The sequence below is a fragment of the Falco biarmicus genome, chromosome 6, assembly GCF_023638135.1.
Source record: "Falco biarmicus isolate bFalBia1 chromosome 6, bFalBia1.pri, whole genome shotgun sequence".
NCBI lineage: Eukaryota > Metazoa > Chordata > Aves > Falconiformes > Falconidae > Falco > Falco biarmicus.
In genome coordinates, this window is record NC_079293.1 from 5,001 (window position 1) to 21,767 (window position 16,767).

Genomic DNA, 16,767 nt, shown 5'->3' on the forward strand with positions numbered 1-16,767 from the left:
CCTAACCCTAACCCTAACCCTAACCCTAACCCCTAACCCTAACCCTAACCCTAACCCTAACCCTAACCCTAACCCTAACCCTAACCCTAACCCTAACCCTAACCCTAACCCTAACCCTAACCCTAACCCTAACCCTAACCCTAACCCTAACCCTAACCCTAACCCTAACCCTAACCCCTAACCCTAACCCTAACCCTAACCCTAACCCTAACCCTAACCACCCTAACCCCTAACCCCTAACCCTAACCCTAACCCTAACCCTAACCCTAACCCTAACCCTAACCCCTAACCCTAACCCTAACCCTAACCCTAAACAACCAAGGCGGCTGCAGTACCCACTTATATGTCGTTAGGCGGCAGCAGCGCTCCACCAACCAAGCGGCTGCAGTACCCATTTACATTTCGCTAGGTGGCAGCAGCGCTCTACCAACCGGGCCGGCTGCAGTACCCATTTTTATTTCGCTAGATGGCAGCAGCGATCCACCAACAGGGCCGGCTGCAGTACCCGTTTTTATTTCGCTAGGTGGCAGCAGCGCTCCACCAAAAGGGCCGGCTGCAGTACCCCAAATATATTTCGCTAGGTGGCAGCAGCGCTCTACCAACAGGGCCGGCTGCAGTACCCATTTATGTTTCGCTAGATGGCAGCAGCGCTCCACCAACAGGGCCGGCTGCAGTACCCGTTTTTATTTCGCTAGGTGGCAGCAGCGCTCCACCAACAGGGCCGGCTGCAGTACCCGTTTTTATTTCGCTAGATGGCAGCAGCGCTCCACCAACAGGGCCGGCTGCAGCACCCAATTACATTTCGCTAGATGGCAGCAGCGCTCCATTTAACCGGGCGGCTGCAGTACGCAATTATATTTCGCTAGATGGCAGCAGCGATCCACCAACCGGGCCGGCTGTAGTACCCAAATAATTTCGCTAGGTGGAAGCAGTGATCCACCAACAGGGCCGGCTGCAGTACCCAATTACATTTCGCAAGATGGCAGCAGCGATCCACCAACAGGGCCGCCTGCAGTACCCAAATATATTTCGCTAGATGGCAGCAGCGATCCACCAACCGGGCCGGCTGCAGTACCCAAATATCTTTCGCTAGGTGGCAGCAGCGCTGCACCAACAGGGCCGGACGCAGTACCCCACTTATATTTCGCTAGATGGCAGCAGCGCTCCAACAACCGGGCGGCTGCAGTACCCAAATATCTTTCGCTAGGTGGCAGCAGCGCTCCACCAACAGGGCCGGTTGCAGTACCCATTTTTATTTCGCTAGGTGGCAGCAGCGATCCACCAACAGGGTCAGTTGCAGTACCCATTTTTATTTCGCTAGAGGGCAGCAGAGATCCACCAACAGGGCCGGCTGCAGTACCCAATTATATTTCGCTAGATGGCAGCAGCGCTCCACCAACAGGGCCGGCTGCAGTACCCATTTTTATTTCGCTAGGTGGCAGCAGCGATCCACCAACAGGGCCAACTGCAGTACCCAAATATATTTCGCTAGGTGGCAGCAGCGCTCCACCAACAGGGCCGGCTGCAGTACCCAAATATATTTCGCTAGAGGGCAGCAGCGCTCCACCAACAGGGCCGGTTGCAGTACCCATTTATATTTCGCTAGGTGGCAGCAGCGATCCACCAACAGGGCCGGCTGCAGTACCCAAATATATTTCGCTAGAGGGCAGCAGAGATCCACCAACCAGGCCGGCTGCAGTACCCTTTTATATTTCGCTAGATGGCAGCAGCGCTCCACCAAAAGGGCCGGCTGCAGTACCCATTTTTATTTCGCTAGGTGGCAGCAGCGCTCCACCAACAGGGCCGGCTGCAGTACCCATTTTTATTTCGCTAGGTGGCAGCAGCGCTCCACCAACCGGGCCGGCTGCAGTACCCAATTAAGTTTCGCTAGGTGGCAGCAGCGCTCCACCAACCGGGTGGCTGCAGTACCCAAATATATTTCGCTAGATGGCAGCAGCGATCCACCAACAGGGCCGGCTGCAGTACCCATTTATATTTCGCTAGGTGGCAGAAGCGATCCACCAACAGGGCCGGCTGCAGTACCCAATTATATTTCGCTAGGTGGCAGCAGCGCTCCACCAACAGGGCCGGCTGCAGTACCCAAATATATTTCGCTAGATGGCAGCAGCGATCCACCAACCGGGCCGGCTGCAGTACCCGTTTTTATTTCGCTAGGTGGCAGCAGCGATCCACCAACCGGGCCGGCTGCAGTACCCAAATATATTTCGCTAGATGGCAGCAGAGATCCACCAACCGGGCCGGCTGCAGTACCCATTTTTATTTCGCTAGGTGGCAGCAGCGCTCCACCAAAAGGGCCGGCTGCAGTACCCAAATATATTTCGCTAGAGGGCAGCAGCGATCCACCAACCGGGCCGGCTGCAGTACCCACTTTTATTTCGCTAGGTGGCAGCAGCGATCCACCAACAGGGCCGGCTGCAGTACCCAAATATATTTCGCTAGGTGGCAGCAGCGCTGCACCAATAGGGCCGGCTGCAGTACCCAATTAAGTTTCGCTAGGTGGCAGCAGCGCTCCACCAACCGGGTGGCTGCAGTACCCAAATATATTTCGCTAGGTGGCAGCAGCGCTCCACCAACAGGGCCGGCTGCAGTACCCATTTTTATTTCGCTAGATGGCAGCAGCGCTGCACCAACAGGGCCGGCTGCAGTACCCAATTAAGTTTCGCTAGGTGGCAGCAGCGCTCCACCAACCGGGCGGCTGCAGTACCCAATTATATTTCGCTAGATGGCAGCAGCGCTCCACCAACAGGGCCGGCTGCAGTACCCATTTATATTTCGCTAGATGGCAGCAGCGCTCCAACAATCGGGCAGCGCATGCGCAGAAACGACGTGACGCCAAAGGGGCGGGGCTTCCGGCCTCGTACGTATGGGCTACGCATACGGCCCCGGAAGGCGGGTTCATTTCCGGCCCGCGCGGCGCGCTGGAGTGGCTGTGGGGGTGCGGAGCCTTCGCCGGGAACCTGGAAGAGTTTCGGGCCGGGACGTGCGGCGGCGCGCTGGGTGAGCGCTCGGGCTGAAGGGCGGCCGGGGGCCGGCGGGCAGCGGCCGAGTCGGGGGGATGTGGCGGCCCGGCGCTCGGCCGCGGCAGGGAGCGCCTGGTGCCGGCGGCGGGCGGGCTGAGGCAGGCGGGCGGCCCGGCCCGGGACCGGCGGGGCTGCCGCCGGTTCTCGTCTCCCCGGCAGGGACGGTGGTCAGCGGGCTCCTCACGGGGCTGCCCTTTTTTGGGTGGTTTTTTTTTTTTTTTTTTTGTCTCTCGGAGCCGCGCCGCTACCTCGGCGAGGAGCGGCGGCGGGGCGGCCCCGGTGCTCGCTCGTGGCGGCGGCGCCCGGGAGAGGGGTCGGCCCGCGCCGCCCCGCCGCCCCCCCCGCCGCCGCCTGCGGGCTGCCCGGGCAGCCGCCGCAGCCCTGCGCGGGGCTTTGTCTTTCCCCCAGCCGCTGGCCTGAGCCGTGGCAGCCGGCTGGGGCTGCCGGCCCCCGCGGGCCGCAGAGAGGCTGCCTCGGGGCCTGCGGTAACGCTGTCGCGGGGGGGGGGTGGGTGGGGGGGGGGTGGGGGGGGGGTGGGGGGGGTGGGGGGGGTGTGTGGCTCAGGAGCCTCTTCCCGCCCCTGCGAGCGGGCCAGAGCAAGAAAAGGCAGCCGGCAGCGGAATCCCCAGCCGTCGCCCCCGACTGCTGCTTTCTCCGCAAGCCTTTTAACCGCCGGGGAGGGCTGGGAGGCAGCGGCAGCTCAGGTGTCTGGCTGATCTTGTGTCGTGACAGTCAGCTCCGGGGCCGGAGCAGCCGAGGGGAAGAGGCCTTTTGATTTGCTTCCCAGTGAAACGGGGGTCTTTTGTTTTTCCTTTGTCCCTAGGTTCGTCTGGAATTGTACATTGACAAATCAAGGGGAGCGGAACCGAAGGTCGCTCGAGATGTTACTTTTCCCCGTGTGCCTTGTGCTTGTGAGTCGGACTGCTGACTACGGAGGGATAACCTTTGTACTTGCCGAGGGCCCGCGAGGCTCCGTGTGCCCGCTGCTTCCGAGTGCTGCGCTGCGGCTCGGGCAACGGCCGGGGAGGCATTGTCGGTCCCTCGTGGTTACGCAGCCAGGCCTGCTAGGCGCTTGAAGCAGCGCGTCCGGTCGGGCAGTATTATTTTTCTAGATTGTAAATGAGCCCGAGGTATAAACCCGCTTACGTTTCTGTATGGCGGTGTACTTTGTCAGAGAGCTCAGATGTACTGATGGAGCTGGCACAGAGTTCCCTTGGGACTCCAGATTTGACCGTCTTGTTGAAAGGCTCCAGAGCCTGCTTTGAAAGTCGCTTGACAAAGCACAGCTTTGCCGTGATTTTTATACTGGAATTCCGACTGTAATGCCCATGCCACGTGTTAGCCTTTCTCCAGCAGCTATTAAAAGCAGAATGAGCGTTAAGAATCTGATTGCCTTTTAACTAAATTCAAAACAAAGCTGCGGGGTGAAGCGACTGGAAGCGTCCTGCCAGTCTGACGTGGGTATCGCTGCCGTGCGTGTTTTCTGCCTGTCTGCTGATGGCCCCTGCCTCTTGTTGTGCCCCGGTAATTCCTCTGGGGAAGGCGTTGGGCTCTGACTGCAGCGCACCCCGACTCCCTCCTGACCCCTGCGAGACGTGATCGGTGTTTGCCTTCCTCCCCTTTCACAGGGCCTCGGCTGTTGCGTGCAGAGAAGCTGTCAGCCTTGTGAGAGAGCATGCAGCCGGCAAGCGCATCGTGGTGCTTCGGTACCGAGCTGAGGCCGCAGGCGTCCGTCTTTTGTTTGCGAAAAGGGATCGCGAGGAAAGGTGCTGACATTGGAGGGGGAAAGGTGGCGGGAGAACAGGTAGGAGGCAGCTCTTTCAACCGGTTTTAGGCTTAACTCCTGTGTTCCTGAGCAAGGTTCTGGGCTTCGAGGGGTTTGCTTTTGGCTTTTTGCCTTCAGCGCGTCCTCCGTCACCGCTGTCGGCGTGCGCTGAGCTGCTGCTTAGGGAACTGTGGCGATACAGGCCGTGTGCGTGCCAACCGTCCTCCAGGCTATAGCTGTATTCTACCCTAAAAAAAGCTTTCCGTAATACTATGCTTCCGTTAGGACGCAATTTTCTCGAGTTCCCCCCACCTCAGGGTGATTTTCCCACACCCCTAACCCCAACCCCTAAGCCCACCTGCAACACCCCGTTTTCTCCTAGGCTTTTAGGAGTGGCCTGAGAGGTGCTTGCAGGGTATTCCATTTTGCCTTAGACAGCTTAGGAGACCAACCACATGCCTGGAGATCTGTATCTATCCTTAGGCTCCTAGTGGGATTCACACAAAACCAGTATGTGTGGGCACGTTCTCCTAGCAGCTCGGTGTCTTTTTGCTGTTGCAGAGGTGATTTCCAGGCGGAGCTGACCAGTGGGGTTCTCTGGCTGAGGGGAAGACCAGCAGTCAGCTGGTGGATGTGCTTCTGGAAGAAATAGCAACGGGAGCTCTAAGAGAGGGAAATGGCTTCCCTGCATGGGTATGTGGAAGCTTTCTTCACTGCTTGTTTCCACTGAGATTAATTGGTAATAAATACCCATTAGGAAGGTGGGAGAATTACTTTCGTGGCCGGTGTCTTCAAGATTCACCTTCTTCTTAGTGTAAACACTGAAAACTTTAAAGCCAGGGAAACTCAGGTGCACTAGAAAAGCTGAAACGGTGAGCATACTGAAGACATAGCTGAAGTAGCCACACTTTACAATGATGCCACGTGAACCACCGGACATGCAGGTATTTCTAGTGGGCTCGAGCCCCTGCTAATGCTGCGCTATACGGCCAAGCCAAAGTAACAGCTTCCTGCTGCTGAAAAGCCTCATCCTCCTCCCCTCTCCCTGCCCCGGTACTGGTGGCCGTGACCGGGAAGTGTCCAGCAGAGCAGTATTTGGGTTTTCCCGGGTTACTTCTCTGCTGACGAGATTAATGCAGACAAGCGCCGGAATGACTAAGTAGCAAGACTACATTGTAAGGAATGACTGCTTCTTGTGGCATGAGGAAGTTCATTCAACTCACAATGTCCCATTGCGCCGTACCCCAGCACATGGGGGAAGCAGGCAATGATACAGGGACAAGGAAGCGTTGCAAGAATTCTTCACGTCATACTAAGCACGACTGTATCCAGAGGTTCTCTCTGGGATAGAGTAGCATTTCTTTGATCCTTCGACATCTTTTCCTCAGCCTTTCCAGAAGCTTGAGCCGGTTTCCCTGCCGTTCCTGAAAGGTATTTCCAAGGAAGATCTTTCCTTTTCTGGTTTTGTTGGGCAGAACCTCTCAGAGAGTCCCATTTTTTTTCCACCCTGGAGCACTCGAGACAAGTTGCAAAGGTGCTGACAGATGTGTTTTGTAGTACTGCGAGACCCACACAAATGACCTATCCCTAATATAATCCCTAAATCCCTAAAACAAATGTAATCCTTAATTAAATCTCTACTTTAATCCCTAAAACCTAAGTAACGTCAGTTTAATTCTTTGAATAAGGATAAGTTGTCAATGAGGTCTTCAGTGCTGTACCTGCTTGCATCAACTAGTTCTTGGATTGGCTCTTTCCTTTTCAGGAGAATGGGATTAAATTAGGGATTAAATTAGTTTTATGAGACTAGCTAGGTTTATCAGACTAACAAAGCTGGAGTGCCCACCACAAGCTCTAACACCTGAAGGCCCTCTGCAGACAATGGCAGTGCAAGCTTGTGCCTTTTCTGTGATGGGAGTTTTTCCCATATTCTTTCTCTCTATTTCCACTTTTCACGTGGAAATTCCATTTCTCGGAGAGCCGCGTTATTTTCGTGCACGTTGAGAGGCAGCTCCTGTGCAGACCGGAACACATGTTCGGTGCTAACACAGCTGTAATTTCTTTCAGGAGGAGGCGGGGAGCGCTGAAGCTTTCGTGGCCAAGCCCCGGAGCCAGGATGTCAGGGGGAAGCAGGAGTATCTGAGCCAGCTGAAGAACAAGCTGGGAGATCTACTGTACGTATGGAGGGAAGGGGCTGATGGGGACAGTAGCTCAGGACCGCGCGTGCAGAGGGAACCCCGCAGTGGACGCAGTGTGCGTGGCCAGCGCAGGCCTCCCTGCGCTACAGGGCTGTGCCCGTTGCAGTGAATGCCGAGACCTGGCTGAGCCCGGCTCTGCGGAACACTGCGAGCAGCAGTCCCCGACCCAAAGAACTTTGGCGTGGCAGACAGCGAGCAGAGATCAGTTGTACCGCTAATCCCCTTCGGTACAGTGCTCCTCTGTCGCGACGGAGGGAAGACACAGTCAATCAATATGAGTGATCAGCAGACTTCGTTTATTGTGCCTTACAGTCACCTTTTATGCCTTGTTATAATTAGCTCATACGTATTACAAAAGTTAAGCTCATTATTGGTGAGTTGCCTAAATATCAAGCCCACCCCTAGTTTCTCTTCTGTAGTTATCTGTTCCCACCTGCAACATTCTTTTCCCACCGAAATCTTCCTGTTATTGTGTAACAAGAACAGCCAAAGGCAGCGTATTTGTGCTTTACTTCAGATAAGCTGAGAGCGATGCGCATTTTTGTCCAGCCAGCTAGACTATGTTTATGTGAACTTTTCCAGCTAGCCAGTTATCCACACTCCTCAGCTCTCCAAAAATAGCGGTAAAATCCTGTACGTCTTCAGAGACTGGTTCTGAGGAGTGGGAAGAGCAAATAGGACTGACAACGGGTGCAAATCTGAGAAATAATTCCACCTCAAAACAAGAGGCAATTACTGCATTGAAAAAAAGTCTGGTGCCACACCGAGCACCGAGGAGAACGCCAGAGGTGGGCAGGTGCCTGTGAAGTGAAATCCTGTCCAACGTGGGCGCTGGATTAGCAAGAAGTACAGTTCTGTAATAAGGGATATCAATGCACAATAGAGTGAAATTAAGGTCTTCCCAGGTTATCATCAATCTAAGATTTCTTAACTTCCGGTCAGTCTGACGTTTAGCATTCACCAGTCTTTATTGCACATGTGTTTAACAACGGGATGCTAGTAGAGGCAGAGATGACTGTATCAAAAGACATCTCTGCTCTGCATTTCGGGCAACATGGATTCTCAGTGTGACACAAGTAAGTAAATGTTCTTTTCACATACCACAACGTAATGGTGACTGTGTTGTTTTGGAACAGAGGGGGGAAGGCAGATGATCTGAAGACTGCTTTCTGTGCGATTGATCCCGGTATCGACGATCAGACGCTAGATACCTACGTTGACCTGCCGGATCAAGAAGATGTGCCTGTGGAAACTGCACTCGAGAGGCTGCTTGCTGGATATGCGAGACGAGTAGGGCCCTCGCCCAGGGAGGGAAGCACGACAGGCTTTGGAGGGGAGGAAGGAGACTTCCAATAATAAGAATAAATGGACTGCTTGATCTACGGGTTTGGGTGCCAAGCCGAGAGTTGGAGTTACTGCGTTAAATACTTCTTCCCATGGCATATGGAGGTACAGCTCGTAAGAGCTGAGTGGGCGGGCTAGCTTGAGCTATCGGAAGCACTTTCATCTTAAGCAGCACAGCACTCCGAGACAATTTTACAGCCTCTGCAGAGTCATTTTAGCTCAGCAAGACCTGTGGTGGGAGGCTGCCTGATCCCCAGAGAGAGGCTTCACACCCCCGGGGCGCCGAGGCACTTCAGGGTGTCAGGCGCTCTGCTTGGTGACACAAGAGCTGTGCTCCACAGCCATTGCTGGAACCTGAGAAGCCACCGTCAGGCTCCAGGCTGCAGCGTGGCTGCTTTGGCCCTTGGCCCTTACGGTCCCTTGTCTCAAAGAAAGAGGGTTTCAAAGATTCCTTTGCAAAATAAGGTGCCGGTTGCAAGCAAAAGGTGAGGTCAGCCCACACGAAGTCTGCTATCGTGTCTGTCCCCGAGGAGACTTTTGTCTGGGTGTGGCTGCTGTTGTCCAGTATGGAATCACTCAACAGACGTTCAAGTGCTGCCCCACGAGTAGATTTAACCAAACTCTGAGCTGCAAAAGTCATCCAAGCATAGAAAAACTGAAATCAGTCCCTTGCTGCGAGGAAGGCACCACGGGCCCTTTGGTAACTTTACTCAGTCGTCCCTACTCATAGTGTCCGCTTTGCCCTGCACATAGCCCTCTCTAGGGAGGGGAGGGAGGATTCTGGAAACAAAAAAGACTGTAGGAAAACAGCTCTGCTGTGGTCATGCCTGAATTGCCGAGTAACTGGAGCAAACCTGAGAAGCAAAACCCTTTCTTTTTCTTGCGATGTAGGCATATGAAAAGTAGAAAGGGGTAAGCTGAAATCCAAAGACACCTTCCTGATAAAGCACTAGTTTTGTAAACTTGCCAAAACTGATTGCATTTGTAAAGCAGGAAGGCACCGTAGCTGGTGTGACACAGCATGTACCACCCAGAGGTACGAGGCCCTGGGGCTTTCTGCCTTAATACTCGAACCTGGTGCCAGGCACTTCCAACACAAGTCACAAAATAGCAGGAAAGGACCTCCACCAACCGGGCGGCTGCAGTACCCAATTATATTTCGCTAGATGGCAGCAGCGCTCCACCAACAGGGCCGGCTGCAGTACCCATTTATATTTCGCTAGATGGCAGCAGCGCTCCAACTATCGGGCAGCGCATGCGCAGAAACGACGTGACGCCAAAGGGGCGGGGCTTCCGGCCTCGTACGTATGGGCTACGCATACGGCCCCGGAAGGCGGGTTCATTTCCGGCCCGCGCGGCGCGCTGGAGTGGCTGTGGGGGTGCGGAGCCTTCGCCGGGAACCTGGAAGAGTTTCGGGCCGGGACGTGCGGCGGCGCGCTGGGTGAGCGCTCGGGCTGAAGGGCGGCCGGGGGCCGGCGGGCAGCGGCCGAGTCGGGGGGATGTGGCGGCCCGGCGCTCGGCCGCGGCAGGGAGCGCCTGGTGCCGGCGGCGGGCGGGCTGAGGCAGGCGGGCGGCCCGGCCCGGGACCGGCGGGGCTGCCGCCGGTTCTCGTCTCCCCGGCAGGGACGGTGGTCAGCGGGCTCCTCACGGGGCTGCCCTTTTTTGGGTGGTTTTTTTTTTTTTTTTTTTTGTCTCTCGGAGCCGCGCCGCTACCTCGGCGAGGAGCGGCGGCGGGGCGGCCCCGGTGCTCGCTCGTGGCGGCGGCGCCCGGGAGAGGGGTCGGCCCGCGCCGCCCCGCCGCCCCCCCGCCGCCGCCTGCGGGCTGCCCGGGCAGCCGCCGCAGCCCTGCGCGGGGCTTTGTCTTTCCCCCAGCCGCTGGCCTGAGCCGTGGCAGCCGGCTGGGGCTGCCGGCCCCCGCGGGCCGCAGAGAGGCTGCCTCGGGGCCTGCGGTAACGCTGTCGCGGGGGGGGGGTGGGTGGGGGGGGGTGGGGGGGGGGTGGGGGGGTGGGGGGGGTGTGTGGCTCAGGAGCCTCTTCCCGCCCCTGCGAGCGGGCCAGAGCAAGAAAAGGCAGCCGGCAGCGGAATCCCCAGCCGTCGCCCCCGACTGCTGCTTTCTCCGCAAGCCTTTTAACCGCCGGGGAGGGCTGGGAGGCAGCGGCAGCTCAGGTGTCTGGCTGATCTTGTGTCGTGACAGTCAGCTCCGGGGCCGGAGCAGCCGAGGGGAAGAGGCCTTTTGATTTGCTTCCCAGTGAAACGGGGGTCTTTTGTTTTTCCTTTGTCCCTAGGTTCGTCTGGAATTGTACATTGACAAATCAAGGGGAGCGGAACCGAAGGTCGCTCGAGATGTTACTTTTCCCCGTGTGCCTTGTGCTTGTGAGTCGGACTGCTGACTACGGAGGGATAACCTTTGTACTTGCCGAGGGCCCGCGAGGCTCCGTGTGCCCGCTGCTTCCGAGTGCTGCGCTGCGGCTCGGGCAACGGCCGGGGAGGCATTGTCGGTCCCTCGTGGTTACGCAGCCAGGCCTGCTAGGCGCTTGAAGCAGCGCGTCCGGTCGGGCAGTATTATTTTTCTAGATTGTAAATGAGCCCGAGGTATAAACCCGCTTACGTTTCTGTATGGCGGTGTACTTTGTCAGAGAGCTCAGATGTACTGATGGAGCTGGCACAGAGTTCCCTTGGGACTCCAGATTTGACCGTCTTGTTGAAAGGCTCCAGAGCCTGCTTTGAAAGTCGCTTGACAAAGCACAGCTTTGCCGTGATTTTTATACTGGAATTCCGACTGTAATGCCCATGCCACGTGTTAGCCTTTCTCCAGCAGCTATTAAAAGCAGAATGAGCGTTAAGAATCTGATTGCCTTTTAACTAAATTCAAAACAAAGCTGCGGGGTGAAGCGACTGGAAGCGTCCTGCCAGTCTGACGTGGGTATCGCTGCCGTGCGTGTTTTCTGCCTGTCTGCTGATGGCCCCTGCCTCTTGTTGTGCCCCGGTAATTCCTCTGGGGAAGGCGTTGGGCTCTGACTGCAGCGCACCCCGACTCCCTCCTGACCCCTGCGAGACGTGATCGGTGTTTGCCTTCCTCCCCTTTCACAGGGCCTCGGCTGTTGCGTGCAGAGAAGCTGTCAGCCTTGTGAGAGAGCATGCAGCCGGCAAGCGCATCGTGGTGCTTCGGTACCGAGCTGAGGCCGCAGGCGTCCGTCTTTTGTTTGCGAAAAGGGATCGCGAGGAAAGGTGCTGACATTGGAGGGGGAAAGGTGGCGGGAGAACAGGTAGGAGGCAGCTCTTTCAACCGGTTTTAGGCTTAACTCCTGTGTTCCTGAGCAAGGTTCTGGGCTTCGAGGGGTTTGCTTTTGGCTTTTTGCCTTCAGCGCGTCCTCCGTCACCGCTGTCGGCGTGCGCTGAGCTGCTGCTTAGGGAACTGTGGCGATACAGGCCGTGTGCGTGCCAACCGTCCTCCAGGCTATAGCTGTATTCTACCCTAAAAAAAGCTTTCCGTAATACTATGCTTCCGTTAGGACGCAATTTTCTCGAGTTCCCCCCACCTCAGGGTGATTTTCCCACACCCCTAACCCCAACCCCTAAGCCCACCTGCAACACCCCGTTTTCTCCTAGGCTTTTAGGAGTGGCCTGAGAGGTGCTTGCAGGGTATTCCATTTTGCCTTAGACAGCTTAGGAGACCAACCACATGCCTGGAGATCTGTATCTATCCTTAGGCTCCTAGTGGGATTCACACAAAACCAGTATGTGTGGGCACGTTCTCCTAGCAGCTCGGTGTCTTTTTGCTGTTGCAGAGGTGATTTCCAGGCGGAGCTGACCAGTGGGGTTCTCTGGCTGAGGGGAAGACCAGCAGTCAGCTGGTGGATGTGCTTCTGGAAGAAATAGCAACGGGAGCTCTAAGAGAGGGAAATGGCTTCCCTGCATGGGTATGTGGAAGCTTTCTTCACTGCTTGTTTCCACTGAGATTAATTGGTAATAAATACCCATTAGGAAGGTGGGAGAATTACTTTCGTGGCCGGTGTCTTCAAGATTCACCTTCTTCTTAGTGTAAACACTGAAAACTTTAAAGCCAGGGAAACTCAGGTGCACTAGAAAAGCTGAAACGGTGAGCATACTGAAGACATAGCTGAAGTAGCCACACTTTACAATGATGCCACGTGAACCACCGGACATGCAGGTATTTCTAGTGGGCTCGAGCCCCTGCTAATGCTGCGCTATACGGCCAAGCCAAAGTAACAGCTTCCTGCTGCTGAAAAGCCTCATCCTCCTCCCCTCTCCCTGCCCCGGTACTGGTGGCCGTGACCGGGAAGTGTCCAGCAGAGCAGTATTTGGGTTTTCCCGGGTTACTTCTCTGCTGACGAGATTAATGCAGACAAGCGCCGGAATGACTAAGTAGCAAGACTACATTGTAAGGAATGACTGCTTCTTGTGGCATGAGGAAGTTCATTCAACTCACAATGTCCCATTGCGCCGTACCCCAGCACATGGGGGAAGCAGGCAATGATACAGGGACAAGGAAGCGTTGCAAGAATTCTTCACGTCATACTAAGCACGACTGTATCCAGAGGTTCTCTCTGGGATAGAGTAGCATTTCTTTGATCCTTCGACATCTTTTCCTCAGCCTTTCCAGAAGCTTGAGCCGGTTTCCCTGCCGTTCCTGAAAGGTATTTCCAAGGAAGATCTTTCCTTTTCTGGTTTTGTTGGGCAGAACCTCTCAGAGAGTCCCATTTTTTTTCCACCCTGGAGCACTCGAGACAAGTTGCAAAGGTGCTGACAGATGTGTTTTGTAGTACTGCGAGACCCACACAAATGACCTATCCCTAATATAATCCCTAAATCCCTAAAACAAATGTAATCCTTAATTAAATCTCTACTTTATAAAACTTAAGTAACGTCAGTTTAATTCTTTGAATAAGGATAAGTTGTCAATGAGGTCTTCAGTGCTGTACCTGCTTGCATCAACTAGTTCTTGGATTGGCTCTTTCCTTTTCAGGAGAATGGGATTAGATTAGGGATTAAATTAGTTTTATAAGACTAGCTAGGTTTATCAGACTTACAAAGCTGGAGTGCCCACCACAAGCTCTAACACCTGAAGGCCCTCTGCAGACAATGGCAGTGCAAGCTTGTGCCTTTTCTGTGATGGGAGTTTTTCCCATATTCTTTCTCTCTATTTCCACTTTTCACGTGGAAATTCCATTTCTAGGAGAGCCGCGTTATTTTCGTGCACGTTGAGAGGCAGCTCCTGTGCAGACCGGAACACATGTTCGGTGCTAACACAGCTGTAATTTCTTTCAGGAGGAGGCGGGGAGCGCTGAAGCTTTCGTGGCCAAGCCCCGGAGCCAGGATGTCAGGGGGGAAGCAGGAGTATCTGAGCCAGCTGAAGAACAAGCTGGGAGATCTACTGTAAGTATGGAGGGAAGGGGCTGATGGGGACAGTAGCTCAGGACCGCGCGTGCAGAGGGAACCCCGCAGTGGACGCAGTGTGCGTGGCCAGCGCAGGCCTCCCTGCGCTACAGGGCTGTGCCCGTTGCAGTGAATGCCGAGACCTGGCTGAGCCCGGCTCTGCGGAACACTGCGAGCAGCAGTCCCCGACCCAAAGAACTTTGGCGTGGCAGACAGCGAGCAGAGATCAGTTGTACCACTAATCCCCTTCGGTACAGTGCTCCTCTGTCGCGACGGAGGGAAGACACAGTCAATCAATATGAGTGATCAGCAGACTTCGTTTATTGTGCCTTACAGTCACCTTTTATGCCTTGTTATAATTAGCTCATACGTATTACAAAAGTTAAGCTCATTATTGGTGAGTTGCCTAAATATCAAGCCCACCCCTAGTTTCTCTTCTGTAGTTATCTGTTCCCACCTGCAACATTCTTTTCCCACCGAAATCTTCCTGTTATTGTGTAACAAGAACAGCCAAAGGCAGCGTATTTGTGCTTTACTTCAGATAAGCTGAGAGCGATGCGCATTTTTGTCCAGCCAGCTAGACTATGTTTATGTGAACTTTTCCAGCTAGCCAGTTATCCACACTCCTCAGCTCTCCAAAAATAGCGGTAAAATCCTGTACGTCTTCAGAGACTGGTTCTGAGGAGTGGGAAGAGCAAATAGGACTGACAACTGGTGCAAATCTGAGAAATAATTCCACCTCAAAACAAGAGGCAATTACTGCATTGAAAAAAAGTCTGGTGCCACACCGAGCACCGAGGAGAACGCCAGAGGTGGGCAGGTGCCTGTGAAGTGAAATCCTGTCCAACGTGGGCACTGGATTAGCAAGAAGTACAGTTCTGTAATAAGGGATATCAATGCACAATAGAGTGAAATTAAGGTCTTCCCAGGTTATCATCAATCTAAGATTTCTTAACTTCCGGTCAGTTTAACGTTTAGCATTCACCAGTCTTTATTGCACATGTGTTTAACAACGGGATGCTAGTAGAGGCAGAGATGACTGTATCAAAAGACATCTCTGCTCTGCATTTCGGGCAACATGGATTCTCAGTGTGACACAAGTAAGTAAATGTTCTTTTCACATACCACAACGTAATGGTGACTGTGTTGTTTTGGAACAGAGGGGGGAAGGCAGATGATCTGAAGACTGCTTTCTGTGCGATTGATCCCGGTATCGACGATCAGACGCTAGATACCTACGTTGACCTGCCGGATCAAGAAGATGTGCCTGTGGAAACTGCACTCGAGAGGCTGCTTGCTGGATATGTGAGACGAGTAGGGCCCTCGCCCAGGGAGGGAAGCACGACAGGCTTTGGAGGGGAGGAAGGAGACTTCCAATAATAAGAATAAATGGACTGTTTGATCTACGGGTTTGGGTGCCAAGCCGAGAGTTGGAGTTACTGCGTTAAATACTTCTTCCCATGGCATATGGAGGTACAGCTCGTAAGAGCTGAGTGGGCGGGCTAGCTTGAGCTATCGGAAGCACTTTCATCTTAAGCAGCACAGCACTCCGAGACAATTTTACAGCCTCTGCAGAGTCATTTTAGCTCAGCAAGACCTGTGGTGGGAGGCTGCCTGATCCCCAGACAGAGGCTTCACACCCCCGGGGCGCCGAGGCACTTCAGGGTGTCAGGCGCTCTGCTTGGTGACACAAGAGCTGTGCTCCACAGCCATTGCTGGAACCTGAGAAGCCACCGTCAGGCTCCAGGCTGCAGCGTGGCTGCTTTGGCCCTTGGCCCTTACAGTCCCTTGTCTCAAAGAAAGAGGATTTCAAAGATTCCTTTGCAAAATAAGGTGCCGGTTGCAAGCAAAAGGTGAGGTCAGCCCACACGAAGTCTGCTATCGTGTCTGTCCCCGAGGAGACTTTTGTCTTGGTGTGGCTGCTGTTGTCCAGTATGAAATCACTCAACAGACGTTCAAGTGCTGCCCCACGAGTAGATTTAACCAAACTCTGAGCTGCAAAAGTCATCCAAGCATAGAAAAACTGAAATCAGTCCCTTGCTGCGAGGAAGGCACCACGTGCCCTTTGGTAACTTTACTCAGTCGTCCCTACTCATAGTGTCCGCTTTGCCCTGCACATAGCCCTCTCTAGGGAGGGGAGGGAGGATTCTGGAAACAAAAAAGACTGTAGGAAAACAGCTCTGCTGTGGTCATGCCTGAATTGCCGAGTAACTGGAGCAAACCTGAGAAGCAAAACCCTTTCTTTTTCTTGCGATGTAGGCATATGAAAAGTAGAAAGGGGTAAGCTGAAATCCAAAGACACCTTCCTGATAAAGCACTAGTTTTGTAAACTTGCCAAAACTGATTGCATTTGTAAAGCAGGAAGGCACCGTAGCTGGTGTGACACAGCATGTACCACCCAGAGGTACGAGGCCCTGGGGCTTTCTGCCTTAATACTCGAACCTGGTGCCAGGCACTTCCAACACAAGTCACAAAATAGCAGGAAAGGACCTCCACCAACCGGGCGGCTGCAGTACCCAATTATATTTCGCTAGATGGCAGCAGCGCTCCACCAACAGGGCCGGCTGCAGTACCCATTTTTATTTCGCTAGGTGGCAGCAGCGCTCCACCAACCGGGCGGCTGCAGTACCCAATTATGTTTCGCTAGATGGCAGCAGCGCTCCACCAACAGGGCCGGCTGCAGTACCCATTTTTATTTCGCTAGGTGGCAGCAGCGATCCACCAACCGGGCGGCTGCAGTACCCAATTATGTTTCGCTAGATGGCAGCAGCGCTCCACCAACAGGGCCGGCTGCAGTACCCATTTTTATTTCGCTAGGTGGCAGCAGCGCTCCACCAACCGGGCCGGCTGCAGTACCCAAATATATTTCGCTAGGTGGCAGCAGCGCTCCACCAACAGGGCCGGCTGCAGTACCCAATTAAGTTTCGCTAGGTGGCAGCAGCGCTCCACCAACCGGGCCGGCTGCAGTACCCAAATATATTTCGCTAGGTGGCAGCAGAGATCCACCAACAGGGCCGGTTGC

General features: G+C 54.5%; 1 protein-coding gene and 1 long non-coding RNA gene across 6 annotated transcripts; both read left to right on the forward strand.

Annotated features, from left to right (window-relative positions):
- The first annotated feature begins 2,877 nt into the window (after positions 1-2,877).
- LOC130151858 (uncharacterized) lies at positions 2,878-8,375 on the forward strand. Of its 2 annotated transcripts, XR_008822757.1 has the most exons (4): positions 2,878-3,018; positions 5,368-5,499; positions 6,874-6,980; positions 8,141-8,375. It is a non-coding gene; the product is annotated as an uncharacterized LOC130151858 (long non-coding RNA). The 2 variants fall into 2 exon arrangements; XR_008822756.1 differs by lacking the exon at positions 2,878-3,018 and having other exon boundaries at positions 4,867-5,499.
- A 1,252-nt stretch (positions 8,376-9,627) lies between these two features.
- LOC130151659 (translin-associated factor X-interacting protein 1-like) lies at positions 9,628-15,152 on the forward strand. 4 transcript variants are annotated; one of them, XM_056344190.1, is made up of 5 exons: positions 9,628-9,789; positions 11,439-11,516; positions 12,137-12,268; positions 13,638-13,745; positions 14,906-15,152. In XM_056344190.1, exons 3-5 carry the CDS (start codon positions 12,252-12,254, stop codon positions 15,123-15,125), a joined length of 345 nt encoding a protein of 114 aa, XP_056200165.1. In that variant the 5' UTR covers positions 9,628-9,789; positions 11,439-11,516; positions 12,137-12,251; the 3' UTR covers positions 15,126-15,152. The 4 variants fall into 4 exon arrangements, 3 of the variants coding, with proteins under 3 accessions (XP_056200165.1, XP_056200163.1, XP_056200166.1); XM_056344188.1 differs by lacking the exon at positions 11,439-11,516 and having other exon boundaries at positions 9,630-9,789; XM_056344191.1 differs by lacking the exons at positions 9,628-9,789; positions 11,439-11,516 and adding an exon at positions 11,526-11,614.
- The last annotated feature ends 1,615 nt before the right edge of the window (positions 15,153-16,767 follow it).